The sequence below is a fragment of the Seriola dumerili genome, unplaced genomic scaffold, assembly GCF_002260705.1.
Source record: "Seriola dumerili isolate Sdu_G_001 unplaced genomic scaffold, Sdu_1.0 BDQW01000003.1, whole genome shotgun sequence".
Lineage (NCBI taxonomy): Eukaryota > Metazoa > Chordata > Actinopteri > Carangiformes > Carangidae > Seriola > Seriola dumerili.
The window spans coordinates 15,723,859-15,749,989 of NW_019174258.1; the positions used below are offsets into that span (position 1 = coordinate 15,723,859).

General features: G+C 42.1%; 1 protein-coding gene across 1 annotated transcript in view; it reads right to left on the reverse strand.

Annotated features, from left to right (window-relative positions):
* Window positions 1-827: 827 nt before the first annotated feature.
* Window positions 828-26,131, reverse strand: part of lrrk1 (leucine rich repeat kinase 1) — a 63,960-nt gene continuing 38,656 nt past the window's right edge. The window contains exons 25-36 of the mRNA XM_022742113.1: window positions 21,517-21,714; window positions 21,285-21,424; window positions 20,992-21,129; window positions 13,108-13,302; window positions 12,510-12,661; window positions 11,395-11,512; window positions 10,575-10,691; window positions 9,172-9,369; window positions 8,852-9,066; window positions 7,267-7,719; window positions 6,180-6,281; window positions 828-3,225 (exon numbers count right to left, since the gene is read on the reverse strand). Coding sequence (XP_022597834.1) covers window positions 3,048-3,225; window positions 6,180-6,281; window positions 7,267-7,719; window positions 8,852-9,066; window positions 9,172-9,369; window positions 10,575-10,691; window positions 11,395-11,512; window positions 12,510-12,661; window positions 13,108-13,302; window positions 20,992-21,129; window positions 21,285-21,424; window positions 21,517-21,714 — 2,204 coding nt within the window. The 3' untranslated portion in view covers window positions 828-3,047. The remainder of the gene's footprint in view (window positions 3,226-6,179; window positions 6,282-7,266; window positions 7,720-8,851; window positions 9,067-9,171; window positions 9,370-10,574; window positions 10,692-11,394; window positions 11,513-12,509; window positions 12,662-13,107; window positions 13,303-20,991; window positions 21,130-21,284; window positions 21,425-21,516; window positions 21,715-26,131) is intronic.

The window sequence follows — 26,131 nt, forward strand, 5'->3', positions numbered from 1 at the left end:
AAATATAGAGCAGCGAGTCTGCAGCACTGTATATATTTAGCCAATTGCTAAAGGCAGTGGTGGAAGGTATATTAGCATCTTACAACAACAGGACATTGTTACTTTGATTGCATATGGGGATTTAGCCTCACTGAGAAGTCAGTAAAATGGCTAATCTTTAGCATTAACGTGCTATTCATGCTAACACACGTGCAACTTATTCGTCATACATATTTGATAGTCAGGTGTTGTCGATTTTGATTGATTTTTTCTCATCTCAGTGTAGTCTGTTTGAGATGTCGACTGGTTATCAAAAGATGTAGATTATTAGATTGGTTCTGGCCTTGTATGAAATCTATAGGCCAGTAGCCAGTGTCTGGTACTGAGCTTGTGTTGTATCCAAAGAGGTTCTAAATATTTTCTTTACAACTTTATTGAAGTGGTAGTGTACAGTCTAGTGTAAACACAACAACCAACATCTTTCTGCCACAGAGGCTTCTACATTTGCTAATGTTGCATTTTCCAGACTTTATTTTATCCTGTCTGCGAGACACTCTCCATCATACAACCTCTCACTGTCCAACAGGGGACAGTGAGAGGGATTCTTACAGTCACCCAGCAGAAAGCTTTGCTGAGCATGAAGCCTCCTCTTATGTCCCTCATGCTGAGCAGGAGCCTCGTTATCAACTTCCTTCTCCATCTGTCATCATCACCTCATCAGAGGAGGCGTCTCTGTCTCCATCCATGAGTGAACAGAGCACAACGTGTTTGTGAGAAGAGAACTTAAGTTCCCATCTGTCTAAATGATTCAGACAATCTTCAGAAATTATCATAAGAACTTTATTCACTACTGTATTGTACAGTGATTAGGTACACAACTACTTTAATTGCAATAAACTTTCATTTTTACATCCTGATAAATAAATAAGCTCTGCCTTCCTTCTAGGCTGTTATGGACTATATACACGTCTTTACTGGCCACTGATGATCTGTTAATGTGCTGATTAAAGTTAACAAAAAAAAAAGTTTGAAATCTGTAAAACCATGTGGGGAGTAATGATTATTACAGTGGCTTCACCCTGTTGCCCTGTTGTCAGTGGTGCACTGTGCATGAATCTGCCATGTCTTTAGTTTGACTCTGGAAACGACTTCACCAAACAGCCCTCATCTGATAAAATATTGTGATTCAGCATTTCATTGACTTAGGTTCATTTTTCTTATCTGTTTGCTTCCCTGTCTTGCTGCTGCAGTGGGAATTATTGATATAAAAACGTTGTATGTGTCAGTAGGATTGGGAGAATTATGATCTTATGCTTCAGTGATAATCATGATGTTTTGGTCTGAAGAGCTGAATGAAATATCCTGTGTGAAAAACAACTGTGGTGGATAACCTTGTATCTCTTGAAGTCTCTTGGTGACACGAGTCCCATGGAGGAAGCAAGAGCAAATGCATTTCACACGTATGATACATTTTAGTGGTCTTTGACTCATTTGGCGACACAGCTAAACCTGTACGTCTTTCCCCCTCTTGCAGACAGACTCTGTTCCACTAACATCTGTAACTCAGTGGGTTTTTAAAATCTTTTTATAGAGGGTTTCTCTCTGAAAAGCTGAAAAATGTTCCTGGTGTTTCCTGTCAACCTGGACTGGTAAATACTACTGTTATTTTAACCAGGAATAAAGTATTGTTTTGTTGGATTTCAGCAACAACACACCCACGAACAGCTAATAACACAAGGTCAAAGCCTCATGAGGTCTTAAGTAAATTCACTTTATAAAGGTTATGGTCGCACCAACTGTCCTGGCTGATTACTGGTGGTAACACATGTATTGGGGGAAGCCAACACTTCCGGGCTCATCTGTAATAAATACAACAGAATCAGAACAACTGGTGTATCTGTTTACAGCCAAACTGCAGCTGAGGGGAACGCGGTTGCACTGAACTAACATCCTCTCCTACATTATGTAAAATGTGCACATGCACCAGCCTCTGTCTTCTGCATCATGTCCAGTATGTGCTGCTTCATTTCCTGTGAATCCCTTGTGCATGTGAGGGTAATGTGAATCCCGTGAAGGAAAAGGCAGAGCAGTAACAATGAAAACTATCACTAAAAACCCCAAGAACATGTTTTCCTGCTAAGAAATGATGCTGGAGGAGCAGAGGCGAGCGAGGACACCCTGCAGTCTGAGCTTTGTTTAAAAGAAAAGTGTCGCATCTATAAGGACCTGCCAAAAGCACTAGTTTTGAATAGCAAACGCTGTGAACAACTGGTGTGTTGCATAATGTTGCACAGAACACAGATGTTAGTTTGCTGCTTACAGGCCGCTCTGGTAACAGTGGGAGCCGCGGCTGGCATGCAGATTCATATGGCACAGTTTAGCACTAAAATACACTGGAAAACAGGGGAACACTGTGTTCTGAGTGTGTGAGAGTGTCAGTGTCGCTGCCATCCACCCATCCACTATCTGCTGTCTGTCTCTACAACACAGCTGTTTACCAGCAGCTTGGTTCCAACACAAGTTCATTTAAAAACAGTCGGTGGACTTGTCCCCGTCCTCCTCAGGGGATGAAGTTGGAACAGTTAAATGAGGGAAGACTGAAATAGACAAAGAATAAACAATAGGCTTCAGCAGCTGGAACCAAACTCAGTCCACCACATCTTGAACTGAATCCACAGACGGCTGCCAGTAGCCAAATATGGCATATAGCACTCAATATGAAAAAGCAATTAAAACCAGTTTGCAGAAGTAAAGTCACTCACTAAAGTTCTGTTCTGGCAGCGTCGATCTGTGACTCAGCTTTGTGGCTTTTCACGTCTGCAGTGAGATTACTGATTTCAGGTCTTAACATATTATTGGTGCTGAGGTATGCAGGGAGGGGATATAACCACTGTGCACAGCTTGAGGCTCAGCCCTTATGGCAGACCTCCTCCCCCTCCTACGTTGCCCTGATGTCAGCAATTGGCCACCCCCTGCTCCGAACACTGGCAGTCTGTCGGTGTGTATTCCCTTTGGCTCTCCCTCCGTACAGAGCTGCGATTCTGCGCCTCGCCGTCACAGCACAACAGCTACCTTCTTTTCCTCATGCTGGTCTCCAAGCGGCCCAGTTCCTCGTAGGACTGGTAGAAGACTTCCAGCTCGTGGCAGCCCCAGCCCCTCCAGACACACAGGCACCACTCCATGTTTTCCTTATGAAAGCCACATACAACTGTGTCCTTTGCCACTAGTGCTGCCTCCTCCAGGATCCTGAGAGAAAGGGAGAGAAAAGGGAGGGAGGGAGTGAGGGACGCAAGAAGGAGATCGATTTTGTGAGGAAAAGAGAAGGATGCAGTGCGGAGAAGGAGCTAAAGTTGGTGGGACATCTCCGTGCACTGTAATTAGCTTTTCCTGGAAGCTGGTGGGCAGTTCTAGGAAGCAGCTCCACTGAGGATACTGAATACACTGTTAGCACAGAGGTTGCTATTTGTTTAAGAGCTGGTAAAGAAAAAAAAATCCTGCCCTCTCTGTCCTGAAAGGTCTTCTCCAAAGCCGTCTACTTTTGAACTCAGTCTAATTTATGAAGACTGTGACACAAAGCATCTTGGGAGGAAGTAGGGCTTCTGGTGACCCTGGATCCTGAGCTCACCCACTCATGTATCATGCAGAACAACCCTGAATTATGTTGTTCCAATGTTGTTTCATGTCTCTGAGGTGTATCATTATCCTCTCTGATGTTCACCTTCTGTGATATACAGCCTCAGGATCACAACAGGCTGTGAGGCATCGCGCCCACACATGGACTAACAGACACATGAAACGCTCAGGGTCTGAATATAACACATTTACAGTGGAGGGAAACTGCTCCAGCAGCATTATGCTCCTGATCATTACAGCTACACAACAACAGCAGCAGCAGCAGCAGCAGCTCTGTGCTACAAGTGAAGGCCTGCGGCCCCGATGACCCCTCCCTTGACCTCGGCTATGACCTCCCAACGTGCCACCTACGTTACAGGTGCACCATGTAATAACTGCTTATTAAGGACCGTGTTCTAGGTGGCTCTTTTATTGCTTGTTGCTAAAAGGCCGGGCCTCTTTGCTGAAGCTCACACAGAAGTCCTTTCTGTAGGACCAGCTGCTGGCGTCTTTACAGAAATAATTACAGACTCTGCGAAGCGCCGTAAGTACATGATGAGGGATCTCACTATGCTTTATTGAGGCTGCATCAGTGGATTCACATGTAGCTCATTGGACCGTTCTTTCCCAGCACTGAATAGTTTCAAGCACAGCTCAAAACGGGCTCCATGCAGGTGGAAGAAAAATCACTATGACCCTTTAATGTTAGAAAGAACTTATTCCAGGACCAGTTTAAAACAAGAGGAAGCCTGTTTAAAACTAAACAAACCACAGTTCTTAAAATGAGAAATGAGCAGAGGAAAAAAAAAAAAATGGTGAAAAGGGAAATCAAAAAAATCTGTTCTTAATGGATTTCAAATCCATGTAATTAAAGCAGAAGCAAAACAACCCAATTATATTATACACATAATATATACATGAGTTAAAACCAATAACCAGATGATCCCTACAGTGTACATCGGCCTGTTTGTCCATGAGCCAGTTTCATCTACAGGTTTGTATGTTTTTTGTGTGCACGCTGTAACACAATTATCATCCTTGCCTGTTCTTTGGTTTGGTGAACCAGAAAATCCACACAAATTCAAACTTTGAAATGAACAGTATTATTTAGATAATGGACACCTGGACATCAGGACATCTGTCCCAGCTGAGCGGGCGTCTCCAGCAGCTGCAGCATGTTCACGACAGTGACCAACTCACAAGTCATTGCAATCATATAGATGAGGTGTCAGTAGTACCGTATATAAACCCATTAAACCAGAGTAAGGTAACCTGTCTCATGTTTATTCAGTAACATTGCAGCTTATTTACTGTTGAAGGCTGCAGACGCTTCGATAAAGGAATACCTGTTAGACTTTGTTAAAACTGGTAGACATGTCCACACATCTCGTCCAATCTAATGTATGTTCTCCAATCAAACCTGGACGCTGTGCAGCATCGCTCACTATGTTTAATATTTAGGATTTTGTCCGGCCAGTCACTGAATAGCCACAGATGGAAGTGGAAGCTTTTAAAGCTTTTAATTCAATTCATTTAATTTATAATTCAAGCAACTTCAACTGTTTTTTTAATTCCGGAATTACTCTGATTTTCCTGTGAACATCACGTCGGTGATGGTTTTATAATGGAAAAGAACCACCTGCGTTTCCTAAATTTTTAACAATTAACCAAGTGCTGATTGTTAAGCTAAATCTTCTTCCATCTTACTTTCTCAGCTGCCAATTATTCATTCACTTACTGTAGGTGTCCAAACCCCTGTTTGAATCCCTGTTCTGCTCTTAACTGTATATACTGATATGTGTTTAGTGGGAAGCAGCGTCTTTCACTGACTGATGTTTCCAGACTTCAAATTTATAGTGAGTACTGAGCTAAAAAAAGAGCTTTAAAGCCTGTACAACATCACTTAATTACAATGTTAAAATACCAACAAGAGGTCTTTTCTGTGGATCACAGATTGCTGGTGTTCTGGCTGATGATGAGCTCTCAGCCATCTTGGATGTTCTCTGGTTCAGAGGCTGCAACAAATTGTTTCTAAATCATCTTTCAACGCCTTTTTATATCTCAGGGCTCATTAAATCTCTGATTGGCTCAGAGCTGCAGCCACTTTGTGCTTGATTCATCTCTATGACATTTCATCAAGGATCAAAGACCCTCGCTGCACCCACTGAACATGGTGACACTGTATCTCCTACACAGAGCTCAGCCCACTGAGAACCCAACAACTCGAATGCTTTATTATCATGGAGCACTCTCCTCATATGAAGTACTGCTGGGAACTTCAGCTGAATGAAAGGTGCAATTTCAATCATGGTAATACACGATACCTAAATGAAAATCATGGCGTTTTGTATGGAGACATGATGCCACGAACTGCCTGGAGATCTAACAGATACATCATGATATATCTGTTTTTATTGTTGTTTTTCCAGCTCTTTTAGCCTGCAGTAAAGTGTTGGAAATCAATGTTGTAAAATGCACATTGAATACTGAATCCTTCACATTAGTCTAATACAGCTTGAGTGACAAAGTTGGAAAGGAAAAAAAAAAAAAAAAAAAAAAGCACTGCTCTTCAGTGGAAATGAACTCACCCTAAAGAGGAACATCCCGGTGGACTGAGGACAGCGATGACACGCCCCCTCAGCTGATCGCCGTGTGACTGCATCTCGATGACCATCACATCACCTCCACGCCTGCCAGACGACAGAACGCACAGCACACGTGACACACATGAATAAGCCCTTTTCACTGCACATGAGCAACAGTGTGTTATGGTGTTGGAGAAGGTTGTGCAAGAGGAGGAATGTGAGTCACTAGAGTTAAAACAGGTTGACATATCTGAGCTGTTGTAAATGAATGAGGTGAACTCTTAAATGTAAGAGTTGCGGGCTCCAGTCTCAAACTATAATGAGCATCAACACTGACCTTAATTAACCAACATCATCTTCAAAAATATTAAAGTTCAGTTCCACAAAATTTCTCAAAATAATGTAACATACTTCAAACTGCAGCACATTCAGCCGATCACGTTTGACCAACTGATCAAATCACACATTTCTCAGCATAGGCACAAATTACATAGCCACCCTCCTATTTTTGCTAATTAAGTTACACCATGTGATGCCGCAGCGACTTCCTGTTTACGATGTTTATTGCTTTCGATAACGTGGTGCTACAGATGTTTCCTGGCAACCGACTGCGGGGCTGCGCTGGACACAGAACCAAGTGGTGTAAAGATAGCTGAAGATTACTGGAGCTGACGACGATCACTGAACTTTACTGTAAGTGCAATAAAAAGTAAAAGAACTTTATCAAACCACCTGTTCCAACAAGTAACAAACAGAAAAGAGATATTATCATCTGTTTTGTCCGCTGGTGTCCTTTACTTAACAACATTGCGCTGGTTAAGATAACAGTGTATTGTTGATGAATTTGTTTGTAATTCCGAAACCATGGTGTACAAAAAGGTTGGAGACCGCTGCTGTAACTCATGTTCAGTCACATGAAAGGTAAGTGCAGCCAAGTTTTTAAAACGCTCATATTACATATGCTATTGTATTTATTTGCTTTGTCCTTATTTACACTGCATTATATTCATGTTCACCTGGTGCTATAACAGTGACTCAGCAACATTTCATGTCTACATGTGATGTTTAGCTGTTGTGCAGTATTTTGTACCTGGGGATCCACAGAGTTCCATTCACTGTCAGCACCTTGAAGGCTTGCAGCTCAGGCACTGTGAGGTTCAGTGTCTCTGCAGACTCCAGATCAGGATTGATGGACGCCTGCTGGTCCTGGCCGCTGCCCGGTTCGTCCCGCTCTGCTGGCAGCGGCGGTGGCGGCAAACTGCTGTGGGTGGCTAACGAGCCGAGGTCGGCGGTGCTGGAACAGTCTGACCCCAGAGGCTCCAGCGAGCAGCTGGATGATATGGAGCAGTAGTCTGTCAGTGAGTCCTGGTGCTGGATGATCTGAGTGCCCGCCTCCTCACTGTAAATCAGTGTCACTTCTCCATTAGTCCATTCCAGCTTCTCTTCCTGGTCCATAGTCTTGAGGTCAGTAGCTGTCACCGTGGTAACCCCTGCAGGACGCTGCACAGTGAAGATGTCTCGTAGAGGACTGCTGTCCCTGCAGCTGAAACCAGAACATGAACTCAGACACTGAAACGTTTTCTCTCCTGCTCAGCTCTAAAATCACAGCTGTGAGCGTCCAACCTGATGTAACACAGGTATCATGTTGCTTCAAATCGTCACGGATGAGGAAGGTCAAAGACTGTTCTGCTTTGAAGGTAACATCCCTCACTGTTACTTCTACAGCTCAGTATCACACACAGTGTGTGAATGAGCTTCACAGGCCCACATCAGCAACGTCTCTAAATTCAGCCCAACCAATATATAAATAAAGCTTCTAAAAAAAATGCTAATTATTTTATTGTCTTGCTATAAAATAAATAACCTGTTTGGGGTTATTTGATATGTCAAACTTTATTATTATAAGACTTTGTAGCCGCAAAAAAACTTTTTAACTGATGATGTGATCAGTGCTTCACCAGATCTGATGTAGTCTGCTCACATTAGCTCCAAACCACCTTTATGAAACTGATTAATCCTGGTTCAGTTTATTAGGATATTTCAACACAGGCTTTTCACAATAAGCTCTGCTCGTCTGAGCCTCCTTCATGAAACACCTCTCCGCTGCTTCTTTGAGTCTCTGCTGGTTGCCTTACAACCTCAAGGAAGTTACTGTCCTTGGCCAAGAAACTGTACAGATCAGTATGTGGTTTTGCATACCCATCTGTAAAAAACCACAACGTGACATTTTTACAACATCCCTAGACTGATGAATAGAATCATCAATATTTAGAGGCAGTCTTAGTGGACCAATTTAAAATATAACAAAGAACTTGTCAGTGCACTCTGGTGGACAAACTATTCTATTTTAAGGAGATATTGTATCTTTGGTATTTCTGCACTGACATTCTTGTTAATGAACTCACATATACTGCAAGTCAGTACTGATATATCTCTGATACACCAGAGTCAGTCAGTAATATCAGCCTGTCTGAAGTTGTCTGCAGAATTCATCCAAAATGACTCTATATATTCACTGATCTCCAGGAAACGATCCTTTTACAGGAAGTCAAAGTGTTTATTCATTTCATTTGATCTTTAGCACAAAAAGCAGAAAAACGTATCAACCATATGATGGACTGAAGTGTACACGATGACCCTCCTGTGGCAGTCCTGTACTTTAAAGCTCCACTCACCAGTACTTGGCACAGAGCTCGTAGGTGGCAGCGTGGTACAGCAGCAGGGTGTTGATGTGGTCGTCCAGGGTCCACACAGCCTCCTCTCCCCACAGACTGAAGCTGGTCGCCATGGATATGATGGAAGATGGCGGGGTGTAGGGCTCCAGCCTTCGAACGGCCTTAAGACTCAGACAGTCAATGACCAGCACACCCGGACCGTTGGAGAACCATAACTGATAAACAGACGGACAGGAACAGCGCGGCGAGAATGGGGTGTTAACATATTGTAGACGCTGGTTTCTTCTAAATCTTGATGGTCTGACTGATTATTTACTCACCTGGGAGCCACTGCTGACCAGAGCCATGCTCCTGACTGGGTAGGGTCTCTGCCGGGGATCTGAGTCCTTCAGACCAAACACGGTTTTGTTGAGGGTGTGTGAACACAGGTAGGTTTCCCCCTCCAGAGGAAGGTCCTCCAGGAGGCTGTACACCGCCACCAGGCCGTCGGACATCCCCGCAAACACTCTGGCCAGGCTCTTATCAGGCGAGGAAGAGATCATCTGTTTACATTTACCATTTTGATCATCAGCTCACACTCTTAAGATTCCTGCAGTGAAACGTTTGGTGGTGCATTGTTTAAAAGTTGTTTCAGAGGTGTTATAAAACCTTCTCAGCCAGAAAAGTAGCTCCTGACTGGCTGAGTCAGGAAAACCCACTTACACAAACTGCACAAACTTCACAATCTTCATTTTATGGAAAAAGAGGTTTCAGTAGCTTGAAGTCGTGGTCTTTTTTAGAACAAATGTTTCCCTCGACAGTGTTCCCCTGCTGAGACTCAGTGGAGGGATACGTCCTAGTTCTTGCATTGTCAGGAGGAAAACGCCTGCAATAAACCTACATGCAGCAACCAGGACAAATTTACGGTGGCCCTGAGAGCTCAAAGCACTGCAGCTTAAGAAAACACAGACAAAACACAAACAAATTCAGAAAACATCTTCATCAGTTCATGAGCTGCAAATAACATCACAAAACAACTGAAGTGTTTCCAGGGGACACTAAAAACTGATGAACCAATACATGTATTATACATAGGTTTTGAAAGCATTTCTTTAATTTCTTACTTTACTTCATTTTGAATAATTTTATGTTGTTCTCTATCTGTTTCCTGCCTCTTTAAACTACTTCCTGTGTTACGGTGACATTAAATTTCCCCTTATTTTATTAAAATGTGAAACTATGCACAACCATTTAGTATCAGTCTGAGGATTTAACTACTGGTTACTCATTAAAATTTTCCTAATATCAAGAACATGATCAAAATTCATTCCAATCATCGATACCAGTGACTACAGGTTGGAGAATGGACCCCCCCTTCCTGCGCCACCCACACCTTGATAACACCTGGATTCCATCATTTAAACTTCAAAAGGTAACCAGGGCAAAACATTTGTATGTGTAGGGTAGCAGGTCAAAGGTCAGAGGTCAGAGGTGGAGCAGCAGTACAGACCATAAAACAACTTTTTCCCACAAAAACATCCTTTGGTGTCTCACACTCACAGTCGTGCTGATGGCAGTGAGATGTTTTAGGGGCTCTTCTTCTGACAGGTAAGGTATTCAAACCGGTGACCGACACAGTGATGAATGACAAGACATGAACACAACATCCTGTGTGTGTGTGTGTGTGTGTGTGTGTGTGTGTGTGTGTGTGTGTGTGTGTGTGTGTGTTGAAACGTGAGCGGACCTGTTCTAACGCTGGGACAGGGAACAGGCAGGTGATGACGGCTGGACAGGAGAACTGTTTCTGGGGTTGACTGAGCGGACACATGTCCTTCAGACTGTAGATGAACACCTCCTGCTCCTATGGGACAAACACATGTAAAAAAAAAAAAAAAAAGTTTAACAACAACAAACACGACAAAGAACATCCTGTTTTTAAGATTCTTAAATTCTCTCTAAGCGTTTTTTTTTTATTTTTATTTGTGGATTCGGGGGGAACCTGTTGAAATCCTCTATCTATGCTAACAACGTGTGTAGCTGTTACATGATCTGATCTGTCACACAGTCTCGAGCTCTGTTCACTCCAGAGCTCTGTTTTCCAATTTTAAAAGGTTTTTCATGAATGCAACAACAGAAAAAAATTGTCAGATTACTGAACCAACAGGTGGTGTTCAACTGCACACCCTGCTCCAGTGAACTGAATGATTGGAAAGCTTAGCTGTGTTTATATGACTTTAACATTATCTCATCCCTGACCACTGTTCTAATGTCAACTTCCAGCTGTTTGTGGATGGGGAAAAAATGGCTTCCGTATTTATAGACAATTAGAAAAATATAGACTCAAGTTTTTTCCAGGATATTTCTAGGAATTCTATAAATTTCCTGGAAGCCTAAAAAAATTCCAGCCATTTCCAGGAAGTGCATTAAATTTATGGATGGTGCCATGGAGGATATTCTGAACCTTAACTTTGAGAAGCATCTGTTCTGCTTTGTGTAAATAGGAATCAAACAGGAATGGTGTCGGCTGGTGTTGGTTGGGTGGTGTTGTGATGGGTGGTGTGTACCTCAGTGGCCACCCACAGAGTGTTAGACATCTTCATCTGAAAGCTGATCCTGCTGCCTGGACACGACATCCTCTTCACCTCCACCTGGCCCTTCTCCACATTCACCACACTGTAGTTCCTGTTCAACACACACACCCCAAAGAGATGACCCCACACACACTCTGATTGTATACACATATTTGGGGTGGGACCAAATATCAATACAGGAATATATATAAATTACTTCCTCTTGTGATACGTTATCGATACACTGGCGCCAAATATAGATTTTTTTGTGCCAAATACCGAATGAATGATGGTGAACTCGCAGTGAAGAAGAAGAAATTCCTGGGGGGGGGGGGTATGGCCGACAGCAGGAGAAAACAAATCACAGAGGTACTGTCATTTTTCAAGTCGAAGGTCTGGGCCCACTCCGGCTTTTACAACGCTCATGGCACAAATAAAATCGATAAGGACTACATGACATTACCACCCCCCAAACACAGAAAGACACACAACTACACACTTTTAACCCCTGTGTTTATTGTTTCTTGAGAGAGAAATGTGTTTTTTTGCATGAATTTATTTTAAACACTTTAACTGCAGAACTGTTCTGCTTTCTGGAAGTTCTGCCTTTTGCAAGTTTATTTTACATTGGAGTGAACACAAATTGCAGTCAGTGTGTGTATCTGGATGTGGGTGTGTGTGTGTGTGTGTGCATGTCTGTATTAAAGAGGCACTAAGCTAAGACTCTATGCACTTTGTTGTACATTGTTTAATCTCAGTTGTCAAATTCTGTGAGACTGACGCCACAATGCAGTGAATAAATACATGATTCCTGCTCTTTGCCTTTTTAGGTAAATTTTTCTCCTTCACTTACACAGATATCGTGAGGTGTCTGATATTATTGTCTTAAAATATGTGGAGTCTTGCAGAATCGCTGTATATAATAGTGTCGTGACAGTATCGTTACTCTGTGATTCCCACCCCAGTTACATATTAACACTGACTTGTTGTTGAAATGTTTGAAATGCACTCATTAGTAGCACAGGTCTGTGAATGGAAAATAATTCATGAAAACATTTGTTTCATGTAAAAATAAGCAGTTATCATGAGAATGAGGAGTTGAAACCAACCTGCCGTCTTTGTCTCCGCTCCAGAACACGGCGCTGTGTCCCTGCAGCTGGGACAGGAAGAGCTGCGAGTGGCTGTCACAGGACAACACATACCTGAGGCAGGGGAAGCTGGGCTCCTGCATCTGCCTCACACACTGCATGGCCACCGGCCTCTGACACACACACACACACACACACACACACACACACGCACACACACACAGTAGGTGACTTTGATCAGCTGTTTTTGAGCTCCAATCACTGGAGTGGAAATAGTAAAATATTTTCGGTTCATGAATCAAAGGATGTGGCCACATGTGGTCCAGACCACCTCTGAATGTGGTCTGAGTGATCGGACCTCAGACCTCAATGCATCTCGGGTGCGTTCACACACCTGAACTTAAAGCTGTCCACTTGTGATCGGTTCACCTGAGACGGATGTTAATACCAGCTCTGAACCGGGCCACTGGGGGGGGCGGGGGTTTATTCACTACACCATACAACCAAGCTCTAGGTAATGACCATGAGTCTTTGTGGTGGTGGATGAGAACTTCTCTATTTCCTACCAAACATGGCAAACAGGGAACCTTTGATCAATCACTGCGTCAGGTGGACTCACCTTCTCAGGCTTGGTGTCCCAGCATTCAGTCAGCATGCTGTGGAGGCAGTAGAACTGAACCTCCTCTGGGCTGCCGAGCACCGGCCGTACGCCTTTGGAGAGCTTCTTCGCTATCTGAAGCTGGTGCTGTCCCAGCGCTGGTCTCCGCCCGGACAGCAGCTCATACAGCACCATACCATAGGAGAACATGTCTACCTGCGGGCGGGGATGACGAGAGAAAAAAAACAAGACACGTTGAGGTCAGGTGTCAGAGTTACATCTGAAGAGGTGATTCAGACCTTCAATCAGATTTGTGTGCAGAGTTGTCACCCATGAAATACAGCCTTAGCCAATATGTCAGCAATGTTGATGAAATGGATGGTAAGAAAAAGATGAATCTGATACGATCCCTGTGGGGGGGGAACTGAGCCCAGCAAAAGTAAACATGAATACGAGGGATACAGCAAACACATGGGAACAAATTACAGTCAGATGAGATACAATAAAACAGGTGTAAAACACACAGTCTACTGTAGTTATGTCAGAACACAGGAAACTATAATCCTGTACTTATCAGCAGGTGAATACAGGGCAGGAGGTGAATGGCAATAATAGCTCTACTTTTACTGATAATGACAATTGAGGAGACACTGATTGACAGATACTCCACAGCAACACAACTCAGCCTTATCCAGCTCTCTTATCTTCGACAGCTCATTCATGTTTTTTTACTCAAGATACAGGATTGTAATTTGGGTTTTTTCCTCTTGGTTGCAGTTGTCATGGCTCCGACTCCACAGAGCACCTTTAGCCATTAAGTGTTATTAAAAAAAAAAACACAAAGATCAAACTCTAGTTTTTTCATTCTTCTATCATTCAACTCATCCTTGAAACCCATATCTGAGGACCAAAATACCCGAGTGGATTCCTGTCTCTGAACGGTCACAGATAGTGATGGGGGGAGGGGGAGTCAGCCCCTGTGGGAATTCCCAGAATAGCTGTAAAGGCAAACAGTACAGCGACGCCAAAAGCACTCAACTACTTCAGAGGTGACATCACTTGGTCGTGGCTCCAGATACACTTGAGGTCTGTGGTGTGGTATGACGTCTCAAGGACTATGGAAAAAACGATGGCATACTCATATAAGGAAGTTCCCCTGACCTCAGTCTGAAGAATCTTCTCACTCTTCGTTTTGTCTACAGTTTTTATTCTTGATAGAAAGATAAAGAGACTTGACTCTCATCATTGGTGAACAACATATCTGAAATTCAAGTGCTACATAAAACCATGATAAGACAGCTACAGAGCACGTTGCATGTTTTGTATCAATATTGGAGTCTTTAAGTTATGTGGCATGATAACCTGTTATATTATAGAGTTGTTCCCCTGGTGATACTAGTATCGAAAATTCCTCCGATACTACCTAAAATACTGTATCGGGTATCGGCGAGTACAGAAAATCTAGACATCGATCCAATACAATGTAAATTATTAATAAACTTTATAGTTTCACACTTGGTGGATCGTCAGTTTTCCCAGAGATCAGTTCTTCTTCACTGCTGTAAAACAGCGGCCTACACAAGAGGTTGTGCTGCGCAGCCACTGACAACTGCACGCACGCAGGCAGGCAGGCAGGCAGGCATGCACGCACGCACGCACGCACGCAACAGCTACATCCTGTTTCCAGACTACATACAAGACACATGGATGTTACAGAAATGTAACAAGTAACAAGAAATGTCAGTAGACGAACGTCAAAGATGTTTTTGAGGTGATGGAGAAAAATTGTCTCCATTAGATAGTTTTCCCACCAGAGTCCTGACAAGTTTTTTTTCATTGTTAAACATCCCACTAGATACAGACGTCATTTTTAATGACTAAATTTAATACATTTTCATAAAATGTTTGTTATAAAATGAATTCTTCAGATCTTTCTGAAGATCTTTAAACTTTCAGATGTAAAGTAGCTGAGTCACATTCTGCTGTTGATCAAACAGATCTCAGGTATTATTTTGGGGTCAATACTGTTATCATATATATAGATAAATATTGCCAAAGTATGGCCATTTCTGTCATATTATCTCAGTTTAACCTTCACTCCACTGGCTCCCAGTATCTTTTAGAATAGATACACACACACACACACACACACAGTATGATTCATTAAATTAGATATTGCGTGTCTTTGCTTTTGTTAGCTTTAAAATAAATGCTTTTCAAGATACCTGCAGATTTACAGTATTTAATGTTGCACACCTAAAAACCCTTCAACCTTTACCAACTATTGATATGGTCATTTTGATTATAGTTATGAAGTTAATTATTAATCACAAGTTGCAAATTGTTTATGAGACTGAATCAATGAATAAGCTATCCTATCCCTTTTTAAGGGTGGTGCCCCGAGGTGGATTTAATGTAAATTAAATCATATTACTTAATGAAATGAATTATCTCTGATCACCGAAACTGATAACGTGTTGCACCTAAAAAATGCCCTCCACTCTTCATTACAGTACAACTATAAGAAACAACCCATGATGTAGATTCCTGATCTTGTCACTGAGCTGTGTTGATATTATCCAAGCCTATAAACAAATGGCTTGTAACAGCTTTCTACTAGTGCTATTGCGTATTGTCAAAACCCTTGACAAACACTTAAATTTGTTCCATTACTTCCTAAAAGACTCACAGCTGGCAACCACGTTAACAGCCACGAAGCTGCTTTTCATTTATTTTCTTAATTTTTCTGTCTTGATTCCTGTCCCACTTGCTCCATCATTTATTCTCTCTCCAGCCTCGTCGGCATCTCATTAAAACAGTTAAACCTCATCAAAAAGTAAAATTAACGCCCAGGAGAGAAGGTTGTTTGATTGGCTGAGGTCAGCGGACTCTGTGGGAGAGGGGCTGATGAATAGAGGTGGAGGCTTATAGATGGATTTCTCAACTCTTTGAAAGCTGCAGAGGCAGGGACCAGTAAAACAGTAAACCCCAGTAAAACTAGTTCCATGGGGAGAGGAGAAAGTCAGAGCAGCCTGGGGCCAGAAATATCAGACCAACAGCAGCTATAACAGACGTATATCCACGCTCTCAGTAAGTTACACTGACTGCTCCAAAGTTGATTAATCGATTTGACAGAAAATTTAAACAATTGTGTTAATTTTTGTCAATTCATCGTTTAAGTTATATAAGAAGATATTAAAGGTCCCATATTTTACTATTTTCCTGTGTTTTATTTGAAGTGTTGATCCAGAAGAAGATATATTTGTGGTTTTACGTGCCAAAAACAATCTTAGTGTAGTTTTACATCTCCTCTCTCAGGCTTCTCTCTGGAGCTCTAGTAACAACAGGTTGGTTTTCTGAGTAACACACAGCCAGGCTACGCACAGATAATGGATTGTAGCCTACTACTGTCACTTGGTAAAACTCACCTGTAATGCCGCTGAAATGAGATGGAGACAGAAGGTCAAACAGTCAAATTTGGACTAAAAATGATTAAAATCATTGTGGCGACAGTCTCTGATGTTGCAGTGTCTGGGCGGACCAAAAAGTAATCCAACGATCAGTAGAAGAACGGTGTTAAAAAGATTAAAAGCTTAAAAGAGCGTTGGAGAGGCCAAACAAAACAAGAGTACGAGACCTTAATAGAAATTGAATAAAAACACAGCAGATTTCAAGTAAACACTTGCAGAAACCAAATCCTCCAACTTGGAAGGTTTGTCCAAGTGGGCTGTGCTGTTGTTGTGACATCACAAAGTTACAGAAGTCCTGATGGCTCATTTTTAACAGGATTATGGCCATTTTTAGTGTTCATTTCATTCTTGGTGTCGACTAAAATAGATTTACATGCTTTAATGTTCTGAAAAGACATTATTTTTTCTTTTTCTGTACATTTTCTGTACATTATACAGTACTCTCTTCACCCTCTGTCTGAAACACTCTGTTAGAGCTCAGGGCTCTTTAAGGCCTCCCTCCCCCTTCTGATGGTGGCAAATACCATGGCAACGACACATTCCTCATGTCTTGTGTAAACACGGTTGTGGCGGCTTCGGTTCTGCCTTATCGTTTTGCGCAAGAGTCTGATCCTGAAGCAGAAGATGACAGACCCGATACACCTTCACAAGCTGGACTGCAGCCGAAAACAAGCGTACCCACTGTCAGGCAGCCGGAAGGAGGGAGAAATAGGAGGAGCGTTGCGAATCAAGACGCTGTACAGTCTGCAAAGACTTCGGATGACAATATTCATAAAATGGAATACTTTTACTACAAACCCTTTTGATTTTATTAGTCAGGTCTCGGTAACACCCCCCCCGTTAGGCCACATTAAGTTAATAGAGAAACGTCTAACTGTGTGCATGGTTTCTGAAGCAGTCCTCCTTGAAGTGCCGGATCACACTTTAATGTGGAGCAGTGGAGGGAACCGTGGAAAAAATAAAGTAGTTTTCTCCAGCCAATTGAGAACACAGTCCTTCTTGGCATGGCTACAAAACTAAAGAAAACTCTTCACTATAAGTAGTTATGTGCTGTGCCTTGTGTGGGGGCATGGCTAGCTTGCAGGGGGTGTCCATCTTATAGGTGGGCTGCACCAAGAGACATATTGAAGTCAGCAGGACCAGGAAGTAATGTCAAAACCCCCAACGAGGCGTTTCATACAACAGAGAAAATTGGGTTTTTTACCCTGACAGAGTTCCTCCCTTTGGTGTAAACTTTGATCCTTGTGACTCTGGAGACCATTTACATGCACAAAAACCTATATAACAGTAGTATATTCTCTGGTTCCTTCCTGTCTAATATGACACTTTGCTGTTTTTCTTTTATATCATAGTAAATTGGATATCTTTGGATTTTGCACTGTTGGTCAGACAGAACAAAATATCTGTTGATTTCTCCTTGAGCACCTGTAATTAGTATTTTCCCACAACTTTCTAGCTCTTTTACAGACAAATCGAAAAAAGAATCAACAGATAATCGATGAGTAATTGTTAATTCTGGTATTGGTGCTAGTCCTTATCCACACTAGATTGGATATTGAACCTTGGTACAGTATTGCAGTATCAGTTTTTTTTTTGTACAGATATTTCCTGATTCAAATCAAAAGATTGTGATTTTAGATGATTTTTTAAAGGAACTGTTCAGGTCTCTGCTTGTTTTCCTCTGGTTTCTGGATTATATAAAAAAGGGTTTAGTGGAAAATATATCATGTTTATATTTGAAAAAACTAGGTTTTCTTATCTAGTGAATCTATTGGCAGTAGTTTTAAAAAGTCCTAGTTTTTGTGTGGATGCAAAGGTCATCACGCTATAGCCATGGTAAAACCTGCTTGGGTCTATGGCTTTTCCTCTTCCTTTGCCATTAAAACAACATATGGTACTAATCAGACAGTAATATGCTGCAGAGAAGAAAGTCAACGGTCAAAACGATCAGCCCACTAACTGTAAATCTTCTGGTTGCAACAAGTAAATTAAATATTCCGGCAGGGGCAGCTCTTTGATTCCTTACACCTTCTGCTCAAACAGCAGACAGATCAACAGCTCAGAGTCCAAACAGATTTCTGCTGCAGGATCAGACTGCCCTATTCTGTGCATATACTGCAGTTAGTGGATCAAACTAGTTTACCAACTTCTCTATTATCAAATCAACATGTTAGGATCAAGTGACTGTATAAAGAGTTTCATATGTGATAGAGAAGAAGGCAAAATCACACAGAGGTACAGAGAAGAGCAGCAGGATAGAGGCTGTTTTGGCCATGACGAGTGATCCGCTTTGAAATAAACCCCAGCTGAGTTTGTTTTGAGATAATCCTCCTGTCTACAGTTAGGAATGCAGACCATGAGAGGCATGAGCATAAACTAAATAAAACATCTCATGGGACATCTCAAGGACAGGGACGTTAACATTAACACCATCACTAGCAATTAAAAGCCCAAATTTCAAAAAGTAAGTGGACACTTGGCTACTAGATGTCTCTTAGTGCATTGTTTCAACATTAGTTCATGCACACAAAAAAAGAGTTAAGAGTTGCCATTTAGATTGAGGTGGAGTGGTCTGTCAATATGAGGAGTAAAGAGGTGACCATGCAAATGAAGAAGATAATAATGAGGCTCAACAAAAACTTAGCAAAATCTATCAGAGAGATATCAAAGGGAGTTGGTTTGCCAATATCAACAGCTGGGTAGAGTCTAAAAAAACAGGTGGACACAGGAAATGGCAAATGACCGAGTAGACCAAGGAGCACAACTCTTGTGGATGACTGGAAAATCATTTGCATTGTGAAGAAAAACTTCTTTATGACTGCTCCTCAGGATGTAGACGTACATCTGCCTGTGAAAACAAGACTCGATGAACAGAACGTCAGAGGATTCACCGCAGGATGCTGCGATGCCCCAGAGCCTCACCGCAGGATGCTGTGTGGGCTGGGTGTAAGCTGAGATGCCATCATATTAATTGGGAACAGCAAAACCCGACTATCACACCCCATTGTGATTATTATTGTTTTTTCCTTTATCAAATCTCAGTTTGTTGTTGTTGCAGTGTGTGTCTCCTTTCTTTGTTGCGGCTTGCAAGCTGGATGTAACAGATACAAACCTCTGGTCGGCCTCCTGTTTCCTGTTTACCCAGAGTCATATAAAATATCAACCATTTGTGTGAAATTTTGTCATAATTGTTGTGTGAAGTCTTGAGTAATGGCTAAACAGTGTTTTCTGAGGTCACACTGACCTTGGCCTTTGACCACCAAAGTCTAATCAGTTCATCCTTGAGTCGTACTGAATGTTTGTGCCAAATTTGATGAAATTCCGTCAAGGGGTTACTGAGATATCGAGCCCATGAGAATGGGACGAACGGATGGACAGACAACCTGAAAACAATATGCCTCCAGCTCTGACTGTCGCTGACGCAGAGGAATAAAAACATAAATTAAGAAGCCAGTAGAGTTCTGCAACAAAGTTCTATTGACTGATGAAAATTGATCTCTATCAAAATGATGGGAAGAGGAGTGTGGAGAAGTAAAGGAACAGCTCATGACCAAAAGCCACAATCTCATCTGTCAAACATCTTGGAGGTTCTGTTGTGGTTTGGGCCTGTATGGCTGCCAGTGGAACTGCCACACTGTCATTTATTGATGATTTCATTGCTAACAGATTTTTTTATTTGTTTTATTCTGTTATTTTATTTCAATTTGAATGTGGTGAAGCTCTGAGCCTGAAGAACAAAACACGTGAATCTATCCAAACATGACCCGACTGCCTTTGAAAACCGTTCAGCTTCACCTGCCCCTGCCCCTGAAAACCACACCCCCACAGCATGAGTGGTCCCTGAGTCCTTTAGGTGCTTTTTTGCAATGACATTCCCTCTTTCATTGAGGTCTGGCCAATCTGCCAGAAAGCCCAGATCAGTGGAGAGCTGCCGTGATGGCTGTCCTTTTGGAAGTCTCTCCCATCTCCACACAGGATCTCTGGACCTCAGCCAGACTACTACTGGACTAGAGCTACGATCTGGATCGTATTCTACGAGTTAAATCTGTCTTAATCTCTAGCCAGCACATTGCTGAGAAGTACATAATGTTACCCACTTTCACTTACAGTATGAACAGTTTATGTCTGTTTATATGGCGACATCATTGTACAGTGTATGTTCAGAGTTAAAATATGGTCCTAGTATTTATTTCTTCTTGTTACTACACTTCATTCTCAGGAACATTTCTCTCTAGAGATACTGGGGCGCCTCAAGATATCTTGTACATATATATATATATATATATATGAACCAACAGACTGACATAACCAACTTCACTGTCCTCCCCACTGCTAAAGAGCACTAAGTGCATCTCAATCAGCCTATCAAAGACACACGATTCATAAAAATGTTGCGCCATTCAGTTAATGTGGGTTAAGAAGAGGGGGTCACTACCTTCTCATCATACACAATGCCTGGTCGGATCTCAGGAGCCTGGTAACCTGGCGTGCCCTCGACACCCAGGGCGCCCTCATGGAAGGATTGTCGAGAAATGCCGTAGTCAGACAGTTTAATGTTGACTGGGTCCTGCACCTGGAAGAAGACATATGGATGATTAGCAAGCTGAATCAGAAAACACATCTGTTTCTTTATAATAAAAAAAATAAAAAATCTTTTTTCATATTGAATGTTGTCAATAAACCAAAATCAAAAGTTTATGGCTTTCTGATGGTGATTCACATACAGACCTGCAGAGACCACACCAGGATGTTGTCAGATTTAAGGTCACAGAAGATGATGCTCTTCCTGTGAAGGTATGCCAGTCCTGCTGCAATCTGGTAGGCTACTCTGAAGGTTAGCATGTGACCGAGGGGCATGTACTTGGAGCCTACAAATAAAAAAAAAAAAACATAACTTCATGTTCCACTAACATAGACACAGGCCAACGTCAAGTATCATGATGAATATGTGTGTACGTGCCTTTGCGCTTCTCCTCCAGCACAGTGTTGAGGCTGCCCAGAGGGGCTAACTGCAGGGCGAAGCAGAGCGGGTGGATGCTGATGCCCACCAGAGAAACAATGCAGGGATGCTGGAGAGAGTGCAACATACTGGACTCCTGGCGAAACTCAGAGAAGCTCCGACAGGCATCTGCAGACTGCAGGTGCTTCACCATGGTGTCTAAAGCAATGAGAAGAGGAATGAGAGGGAGCACAAAAGTTAGATATGAATGAGATATATGGAGAACAGATCTGAGGCCAGAGGGAAAGCTCTCGGAGACCCAACTGAATCTTTTTCACAATTCCTCTCATTCTGAATATTCCACCAGCAATGAATTCACATTCTTTCACTCCATCTCTGTCCTCCTTTTGTTATCTGTAACTATAGTGGTCCACATATCTAAATCTTAAATATCTAAATATGAGGTGGAAATGTGTGACAATAATAATAATAATTAATAATAATCCCAATAATAATCCCAACTAAAATGTCTGTGAAGATTCTCAGTCATCCAGGTCATGGTTATCCAAGAAAGGTTGAATCAAGGGCAACTGGACTTGGTTGTAGATACTTGAAGATGTTTCATCTCCATCCAAAAAAGGTGGATGAGAGGAAGTCTCTCGTCGTATCTTCACCCTTGGTTCATGTGATGATGTCTGAGACAGTTCCATTATCTGATGAGGACCATGGGATGCAGTTAAAAGCTCAGAAAAAACAGTGAGTGAACCTTGAGTTGAGATTATTGTGTCACATAAGATAAAGAAAGAACTTCAAAAAAAAAAAAAGCCTACAGTCTATGGCAAGAGAACAAGCGTACAGGCTGCAGGCAGTCGTGTTGTTATCAGTGATGATCATTCGTTTTGGGTGGGATTACCGCTGTAACAGACCTTCCTCACAGCAGCAACCGCACGGGTTTTACTACTAACATTAATGACGGGTGAATTCCACTTAGGTGTTCAGTTACCCAATCAGCTGCGACGCACAATATCAGGGATCTGAAAATAGAACATGTTAATGGAATGTGGCCGCTATGAACTTTATTAATTACACTTGTGTTTGACAGGTCAAAAAGTCTGTTGTGGAAAAGGTCCATTGACTGTCATGGCAAGAAATGCACTGTGTTCATTTACAGTAGTAAAGTCAAATTGTCCCCCTGTATAAGGTCAACTGAGTTTTTTCAGCAATATCGATTCGATATAATATACTAATGTAGTATATTATTAGTTATAGGGCTACTATTCTATACATTATTTGTTTGTTAGTGTTCTATTTTCAGATCCCCTGATATTGTCGCGCTCGCAGCTGATTGCGGGTAACTGACACCATAGTGGAATTCACCCGTCATTAATGTTAGTAGTAAAACCCGTGCGGTTGCTGCTGTGAGGAAGGTCTGTTACAGCGGTAATTCCACCAAAACGAATGATCATCACTTGATAACACACGACTGCCTGCAGCCTGTACGCTTGTTCTCTTGCCATAGACTGTAGGCTTTTTTTTTTTTTTGAAGTTCTTTCTTTATCTTATGTGACACAATAATCGAACCTGGTTAATGTTACTCACTGTTTTTTCTGAGCTTTTAACTGCATCCATGCGTCCTCATCAGATAATGGAACTGTCTCAGACATCATCACATGAACCAAGGGTGTAGATACGACAAGAGACTTCCTCTCATCCACCTTTTTGGATGGAGATGAAAACCATCTCAAGTATCTACAACCAAGTCCAGTTGCCCTTGATTCAACCTTTCTTGGATAACCATGACCTGGAATGACTGAGAATTCTTCACAGAACATTTTAGTTGGGATTATTATTGGGTTATTATTAATTATTATTATTATTGTCACACATTTCCACCTCATATTTAGATATTTAGATTTAGATATGTGGAGCACTATAGTTACAGATAACAAAAGGAGGACAAGATGGAGTGAAAGAATGTGAATTCATTGCTGGTGGAATATTCAGAATGAGAGGAATTGTGAAAAAGATTCCAGTTGGGTTCTCTGAGAGCTTTCCTCTGGCCTCAGATCTGTTCTCCATATATCTCATACATATCTAACTTTTGTGCTCCCTCTCATTCCTCTTCTCATTGCTTTAGACACCATGGTGAAGCACCTGCAGTCGCAGATGCCTGTCGGAGCTTCTCTGAGTTTCGCCAGGAGTCCAGTATGTTGCACTCTCTCCAGCATCCCTGCATTGTTTCTCTGGTGGGCATGCAGCATCCACCCGCTCTGCTTCGCCCTGCAATTAGCCCCTGTGCAGCCTCAACACTGTGCTGGCAGGGAGAAGCGCAAAGGCACGTACACACATATTCATCATGATATTGACGTTGGCCTGTGTCTATGTTAGTGGAACATGAAGTTATGTTTTTTTTTTTTTTTATTTGTAGGCTCAAGTACATGCCCCTCGGTCACATGCTAACCTTCAGAGTAGCGCTACCAGATTGCAGCAGGACTGGCATACCTTCACAGGAAGAGCATCATCTTCTGTGACCTTAAATCTGACAACATCCTGGTGTGGTCTCTGCAGGTCTGTATGTGAATCCACCATTCAGAAAGCCATAAACTTTTGCATTTTGGTTTATTGACAACATTCAATTATGAAAAAGATTTATTATTTTTTTTATTATAAAGAAACAGATGTGCTTTCTGATTCAGCTTGCTAATCATCCATGTGTCTTCTTTCCAGGTGCAAGACCCAGTCCAACATTAAACGTGTCTGACTACGGCATTTCTCGACAATCCTTCCATGAGGCGCCCGGGTGTCGAGGGCACGCCAGGTTACCCAGGCTCCTGAGATCGACCAGGCATTTGTGTATGATGAGAGGTAGTGACCGCCCTCTTCTTAACCCACATTAACTGAATGGCCGCAACATTTTTATGAATCGTGTGTCTTTGATAGGATGATTGAGATGCACTTAGTGCTCTTTAGCAGCTGGGGAGGACAGTGAAGTTGGTTATGTCAGTCTGTTGGTTCATATATATAATATATATATATATATGTACAAGATATCTTGAGGCACCCCAGTATCTCTAGAGAGAAATGTTCCTGAGAATGAAGTGTAGTAACAAGAAGAAAATAAATACTAGGACCATATTTTAACTCTGACATACACTGTACAATGATGTCGCCAATTAAACAGACATAAACTGTTCATACTGTAAGTGAAAGTGCGGGTAACATTATGTACTTCTCAGCAATGTGCTGGCTAGAGATTAAGACAGATTTAACTTCGTAGAATACGATCCAGATCGTAGCTTCTAGTCCAGTATGCATAGTCTGGTGAGGTCCAGAGATCCTGTGTGGAGATGGGAGAGACTTCCAAAAGGACAGCCATCACGGCAGCTCTCCACTGAGTCTGGGCTTTCTGGCAGATTGGCCAGACCTCAATGAAAGAGGGATGTCATTGCAAAAAAAGCACCTAAAGGACTCAGGGACCTACGTCATGCTGTGGGGGTGTGGTTTTTCAGGGGGGGGCAGGTGAAGCTGAACGGTTTTCAAAGGCAGTCGGGTCATGTTTGGATAGATTCACGTGTTTTGTTCTTCAGGCTCAGAGCTTCACCACATTCAAATTGAAATAAAATAACAGAATAAAACAAATAAAAAAATCTTTAGCAATGAATCATCAATAAATGAACAGTGTGGCAGTTCCACTGGCAGCCATACAGGCCCAAACACAACAGAACCTCCAGATGTTTGACAGATGAGATTGTGGCTTTTGGTCATGAGCTGTTCCTTTACTTCTCCACACTTCCTTCCCATCATATTTGATAGAGATCAATTTTCATCAGTCAATAGAACTTTGTTGCAGAACTCTACTGGCTCTTCTTATTATGTTTTTATTCCTCTGCGTCAGCGACAGTCAGAGCTGGAGGCATATTGTTTTCAGGTTGTCTGTCCATGCCCGTTCGTCCCATTCTCATGGGCTCGATATCTCAGTAACCCTTGACGGAATTTCATTCAAATTTGGCACAAACATTAGTACGACTCAAGGATGAACTGATTAGACTTTGGTGGTCAAAGGCCAAGGTCAGTGTGACGCTCAGAAAACACTGTTTAGCCATTACTCAAGACTTCACACAACAATTATGACAAAATTTCACACAAAATGGTTGATATTGTTATATGACTCTGGGTAAACAGGAAACAGGAGGGCCGACCAGAGGTTTGTATCTGTTACATCCAGCTTGCAAGCCGCAACAAAGAAGAGGAGACCACACTGCCAACAAAACAAACTGAGATTTGATAAAGGAAAAAACAATAATAAATCACAATGGGGTGTGATAGGTCGGGTTTTGCTGTTCCAATTAATATGATGGCATCTCAGCTTACACCCAGCCCCAGTCACAGGACAAGGCTCGGCACGCGAGCATCCTGCGGTGATCCTCTGACGTTCTGTTCATCGAGTCTGTTTTCACAGGCAGATGTACGTCTACATCCTGAGGAGCAGTCATAAAGAAGTTTTTCTTCACAATGGCAAATGATTTCCAGTCATCACAAGAGTTGGGCTCCTTGGTTCTACATCGGTCATTTTGCCATTTCCTGTGTCCACCTGTTTTTTTAGACTCTACCCAGCTGTTGATATTGGGCCAATCCC